We start from the raw sequence: 6,000 nt of genomic DNA, 5'->3' as shown, positions 1-6,000 counted from the left end.
TCCTCCTGTCTGCTCCCTCTCCTCTCCTTCTCCTCCTGTCTGCTCCCTCTCCTCTCCTCCTCCTGTCCTTCGCCGCTGCACTGAAAACACAAAAGCGCAGAGTTCAGCCTGAGCGAAGGGTTTAAAGGTGAGGTGAAACTCCGCCCCCTGACAGCTGAGGGGGCGTGTCACATGGCGACCTGAGGAGACTTCAGACGAGATCCTGGCGGCGCTGATCCAGACTGCATCGCTGATCCTCGGCGCTGCGGCTGAAGATTATTGATCAACGAAGGGTTAAAATGAAACCGTCTCATCCATCAGCTCCGTTTCTGGACAGTGTGACCCGGTCCAGCAGAACCGGTTCAGGGTTCAGGGTTCAGCCTCAGCAGGACTGGAAGAGGAAGAGGAAATGAAACATGACATTTCATGATAATCAATAAATAAATATGGATCATTAATACTCTGTTAGTTTGGATCATTAACTAAGAACTAGAGCCAGAACCAGAACCAGACTTCATCTTAGAACCAGAACCAGAACCAGACTTCAGCTTAGAACTAGAGCTAGAACCAGAACCAGACTTCATCTTAGAACCAGAACCAGACTTCATCTTAGAACCAGAACCAGAACCAGACTTCAGCTTAGAACTAGAGCTAGAACCAGAACCAGAACCAGACTTCATCTTAGAACCAGAACCAGACTTCATCTTAGAACCAGAACCAGAACCAGACTTCAGCTTAGAACTAGAGCTAGAACCAGAACTAGAACCAGACTTCAGCTTAGAACCAGAACCAGACTACAGTTTAAAACTAGAGCTAGAACCAGGGCTAGATAGCAGCGGGACTTGAACCCATGGCGGCATCCATTTGAAGCGAAGGCTAGCTCGTTAGCCTCCCGATCAGCTACGTATTGATTATCGATCAGAAACACGGACACTTACAGCTGTTGAACGCTCCTCCCCCCTCCCTTCTGGAATCCAGCTGCTGAGGCAGCAAATACAACCGTCGCACAAGCGTCACGGCCGAGTTCAGCAGTGTCGCACACACATGACGTCACGAATGTATCAAAATAAAAGCAGGCGTTATGACTTCATTTAAGAAGAGAGAAATCCAAACCAATGAAATCCAGTCCACGGATCAATGTCCATCAGCCAATCCGGAGGCCAGGTCTTTATCAATATGAACAATTTACACGTTTCGTGTGTATTTCGTTATTTTCTATTTGTGCTATTAAAACTGTGAATAGGAATGATAATCGGTTGTCTGCTGAAAGTAATCAATAAAGTCAATCAAGTCTAGTGATTCCACATTTTGGAATAGTATTACTGGGTGTAAATTCATATGTAAATTACATAAGAATATTTATAATGTAATGATTTGTTTTCAGATGTGTTCGCTAATATTTCATCTAAATCTATAGTTTGATGAAATCTGCTTTTTAAATAATTTAAACCAGAAAACCTGTTTAGCAAAATAGTTTTTTTTAATGTTCACATATATCAACGACATGAACAGTGAAAATAATACAGAAGTACAGCCTGATGAAAGATCGGTACGAAAAACCACAGAAGAAAGTCCATCGATCGTTGAGACGCGGCGCAGGGAGATCAATAATCATTTGTTTTTGTCCCTTCACAATAAAGCAGCAACGTGATTGGTGGCTCGGCCACCTCAACAATAAAAACAATGTCTGTGATTTTTTTTTTATGAAACATTAAAAACTTTAGCATTTAAATATGTGTCTCCATGGCAACAGTAGCATCTCTGGTCTGGTGGAATTATGGGTAATATAGTATGTTATATAAAAGCATCTCGTTAACACAGATATCCATTGATTATTAAAGTTGTGCTTAAAATAAGAATGAAGTAGTGTCATCGTGATGCGAGGAGTCTGTCTGTCTGTCTGTCGTCTTCCCGTCCAGCCGTCTGTCTACCGGTCCTTGGCGGACCGCAGGTCGGTTGTGATTGGGTCGTGCTGGATGGTCTGGTGCAGCATCAGAGCCAATAAGCCGGCTCGGTTCGTCATGGCCACCCTCAGATTCCTCTCCTGCTCGAACAGCTCGTCCAGTTTGTACCACTGACGGACGGACAGGCAGGCAGACAGACGGGTAGACGCGTTACTTCCTGCCTGCCACCGGCTGGCCGTTGGCAACGGTTGCCGGGCGGATCCTCACCACTCGGACGCGCTCCAGGTCGACCTCGGCGCGCCGCAGCTTCTCCCAGCAGTAATGCTTGTTGCACTTCCTCTTGGAGACGCGACAGAACTCCCCCGTGGGCTCGAAGACGTCTTTCACCAGAGGACAACCGCACACCTCGTCCGCCGGCACCTGGACAGAGACAGAGAGAGAGAGAGAGAGAGAGACAGCTGTCTTTAACGTTAACGTTCTGTCACCCTGGAGACCTGTGATGTCACGACCTGTACCCAAACACAACTCCACCAATCGCAGCCAAGAAAGCCTCCAGGCACCTGTCGATGCCACCTCACCTGTCTACCTGATGTCACCTCACCTGTCTACCTGATGCCACCTCACCTGTCTACCTGATGCCACCTCACCTGTCTACCTGATGTCACCTCACCTGTCTACCTGATGCCAGCTCACCTGTCTACCTGATGCCACCTCACCTGTCTACCTGATGTCACCTCACCTGTCTACCTGATGCCACCTCACCTGTCTACCTGATGCCACCTCACCTGTCTACCTGATGTCACCTCACCTGTCTACCTGATGCCACCTCACCTGTCTACCTGATGCCACCTCACCTGTCTACCTGATGCCACCTCACCTGTCTACCTGATGCCACCTCACCTGTCTACCTGATGTCTGCTCACCTGTCTACCTGATGCCAGCTCACCTGTCTACCTGATGTCTGCTCACCTGTCTACCTGATGCCACCTCACCTGTCTACCTGATGCCAGCTCACCTGTCTACCTGATGCCACCTCACCTGTCTGCCTGATGTCTGCTCACCTGTCTACCTGATGCCAGCTCACCTGTCTACCTGATGCCAGCTCACCTTTGGATCTCTGGAGTGTTCCGGACACAGAACCTGCAGCCTCTTACAGTACGTCTTACTTTGAGTGTTGTAAACATCACAGAACAACCGGGTCGCCCTGAAACAAAGACAAGAAAGACAGACAGGTAAACAGACAGACAGGTAAATATGCGTTCAGGTAAACAGACAGACAAAGGATTTCTCACCCCTCTATGCGTGTTGGGTACATGGAACCAAATGACGTCTGGCTTTCGTACTGTTGAAGACAGACAGGCAGACAGACAGGCAGACAGACAGGTGATCAGCTTCAGATCTGAGCCTGGGTCTCCTCGTCCGGAAGACTCTTCAGGAACGGTGTGATTTATATTTATTGATTTACGTATGACGCTGCAGAGCCACGAAACACCTGAACGAGCGGACGAGGTGTTCCTCAGGGCTCCGTGTTCGCTCCGCTCCGCTTTCTATGAACAAACGTTATCGTGTTACGCCCGTCTCGCCCGTCCGTCTCAAACCTTAGCGTAGCATCTCTCCATGTGTCTCAGAGCTACTTTGGGGTTGACGGGGTGGCTGCAGGACACGCAGAAGATCTGCAGGTCCGTGTCGTCGCCGTCGCCGTCGGTCACCTGGACGGACAGACGGACGCCTCAGACAGACAGATCGAACTGAGCGCAGCCGCCCAGCCGTCCCTCTCCGTCCGCTGACCTCCTCGTCCTGTTGGACCTGCTGCTGCTTGGCGTTGGCGATGATGCCTTCGAGCTCATGGAAACGTTTCTCCATCGTCGTGAGGCGGAGCCTCGACGACTGCTGCTCCTTCCTGATTCGCTCCAGCTGTCTCCGCCCCATCTCCTCGGCAATGCACGGGCTCTGCTGCCACTGCTGAATCCTCTGCGGGAGTATCTCGTAGATGCGGCTGGCGGACGGATCGCCGTGGAGACGCACGCTCAGTCCAGAAGGTCAGTCCATCGTCGGACGGAAACGAAAACCGAATACGCATTTGAGTACTCACTTGGCGGCCAACTTCATGCCGCAGTCCTCCGAGCAGTATTTGGAGTTCGCCCTCGCTGGTTGAACACATCCTGGACCCAGACATTGCCTCACAGCCCCGCCCACCTCCTTGGCTCCGCCCTCTCCTCGCTCACTGTGCCGCACGCGCTCCCTGTGACGCTGCTTTGCTTTGTGGCGCCGGGGCTTCAGCTCCTCCTTCAAACCCGAGACAGACTTCTGCAGGGAGGGCCGGCGCATCAGTGACATCATCAGTGATGTCATCAGCGTCCTGGAGAGAACAGCCCTCACCTTCTTCTCCATTTTCTTCTCTTGCCTTTTGACGTGTTTCACCTTCACGGCCTTCTTCCTCATAGAGTCCACGTGGGCGTCGTCGTCTTCACTGTGCCACACCTGAAACAGGAAGCGGGCTCACTCAACAGGAAGTGGCTGTCGTGACAGTTGACGGGTCGGGACCACTGACCAACACTGACCAGGTCTCTGTATCCGGCGGCTTTGTACTGCTCGTAGAGTTCCAGTTCGCTCTCGCTGAACGCCTCATCATCATCATCATCATCGTCAGTATGGTAGCCCAACCCCTTTCTGGAAAGGACCCGCCCCCTGGGGCCGCTATAGTTCAACTCTTCGTCTTTGACACGAAGCATCTTCTGCTCAGACATCGATGACATCATCAGTGATATCAACATTATGATGCACAACGCATACAGCTAACAGAGCGCTACCAGCTAACCAACAGCTAACACACAGTAACAGAGCGCTACCAGCTAACACACGCTAACAGAACGCTACCAGCTAACACACAGTAACAGAGCGCTAGCAGCTAACCAACAGCTAACACAGAGTAGCAGAGCACTATCAGCTAACCAACAGCTAACACACAGTAGCAGAGCGCTACCAGCTAACCAACAGCTAACAGAGTAGCAGAGCACTATCAGCTAACCAACAGCTAACACACAGTAACAGAGCGCTACCAGCTAACACACAGTAACAGAGCGCTACCAGCTAACACACAGTAACAGAACGCTACCAGCTAACACACAGTAACCGAGCGCTACCAGCTAACCAACAGCTAACACACAGTAGCAGAGCGCTACAAACTAGCAAACAGCTAGCAAACATAGCATGTGCCTTAAAATGATGCTGATGATGCAGGCTTTAATAAATCTGGAACTGTTAGCAGCCATGCAGAACCGCTAACAGAAGCAGCACTTACCCGGGCCCGGACCTCGCACTGCCTCAGGCGACACTTCTGTCGGATTTTGTTTGGACCCCCAAACTTCTTCATGTCCTTACAAAAGTCGCACTGAGCGCAGTCCTCCGTCCGGAGACAGGCGTCGCACTCGCCACACATCCTCGCTGAGCGCTTGATCTGACGGAGGGAAAACGTCAATCACGCCAAGAACAATGAAGATCGTTTGCAGCTGGTCGCTAGGATACCTGCGAGGCTCGCCTCCTGTCACCCCGAGGTTGCGGTGAGGACCTGTCATCGTCCCCGTCGGGTCCGTCCTCCCCCTCTGGCTCTGACTCCCTCTCCTCCTTCACTTTCTTTGGACGACATCTGATCTCCAGAGATGGGTCTCTGTCTGCAAAGGACACGGCTAACAGCTAACAGCTAACACACAGCTAACAGCTCACACGCAGCTAACAGCTAACATGCCTGCTATGGTTACACTGGTATGAAACAGTCACAGATGTGAAACTGATAACTTATAGCAGATAGCTAAATGCTAACAGAGCGCTAGCAGCAGCGACTCACCCCTGCAGGACAGACAGTACCAGACTCTGATGGCTTTAGCTGCTCTCTCTGACACCCCGATGCAGTCGCCATGAAACCACTCGGCGCAGCTGTCGCACCCTCTGAGAGACGGTGGACAGGACGGGGTTAACGGGTGATCGGCGCTTCATCGGTCATCAATACTCACATTGATCAGGTCATTACATCATGAAACAGTTGATGTCTGGTCTCCTGCAGACACAGTAAACTGGACCACTGGGCGTTTCCATAGCAACTGGAAGTCCTCCGCCTCCA

General features: G+C 51.1%; 2 protein-coding genes across 2 annotated transcripts in view; both read right to left on the bottom strand.

Moving 5' to 3' along the window:
- Positions 1–1,009, bottom strand: part of hdac6 (histone deacetylase 6) — a 9,605-nt gene extending 8,596 nt beyond the window's left edge. The window contains exons 1-3 of the mRNA XM_068745376.1: positions 918–1,009; positions 180–370; positions 1–80 (exon numbers count right to left, since the gene is read on the bottom strand). The exon at positions 1–80 is cut by the window's left edge and continues 433 nt beyond it. Coding sequence (XP_068601477.1) covers positions 1–80; positions 180–293 — 194 coding nt within the window. The 5' untranslated portion in view covers positions 294–370; positions 918–1,009. The remainder of the gene's footprint in view (positions 81–179; positions 371–917) is intronic.
- Positions 1,010–1,517: 508 nt separating this feature from the next.
- On the bottom strand, positions 1,518–5,981 carry cxxc1a (CXXC finger protein 1a). Its single transcript, XM_068748460.1, has 13 exons — positions 5,911–5,981; positions 5,728–5,828; positions 5,409–5,554; positions 5,185–5,340; positions 4,445–4,618; positions 4,263–4,364; positions 3,976–4,190; positions 3,672–3,879; positions 3,482–3,592; positions 3,176–3,225; positions 2,991–3,087; positions 2,151–2,303; positions 1,518–2,053 (listed from the first exon to the last, which is right to left on the bottom strand). The coding sequence occupies exons 1-13, from the start codon at positions 5,973–5,975 to the stop codon at positions 1,907–1,909; spliced, it is 1,725 nt and encodes a 574-aa protein (XP_068604561.1). The 5' UTR covers positions 5,976–5,981; the 3' UTR covers positions 1,518–1,906.
- Between the last annotated feature and the right edge of the window lie 19 nt (positions 5,982–6,000).

Source organism: Brachionichthys hirsutus, chromosome 2, assembly GCF_040956055.1.
Source record: "Brachionichthys hirsutus isolate HB-005 chromosome 2, CSIRO-AGI_Bhir_v1, whole genome shotgun sequence".
Classification (NCBI taxonomy): Eukaryota; Metazoa; Chordata; class Actinopteri; order Lophiiformes; family Brachionichthyidae; genus Brachionichthys; species Brachionichthys hirsutus.
Note: the sequence above shows the minus strand (reverse complement) of the source record. Positions and strands in the feature narration are given on the sequence as shown.

Coding starts and splice junctions, on each gene's coding strand:
- cxxc1a (XM_068748460.1), bottom strand. CDS start 5,975: ATGGAAACGCCCAGTGGTCCAGTTTACTGTGTCTGCAGGAGACCAGAC. Junction 4,191..4,262: donor AGAAGAAAATGGAGAAGAAG/GTGAGGGCTGTT, acceptor CCCTCCCTGCAG/AAGTCTGTCTCGGGTTTGAA. Junction 3,226..3,481: donor TGGAGAGATGCTACGCTAAG/GTTTGAGACGGA, acceptor TGTCTTCAACAG/TACGAAAGCCAGACGTCATT.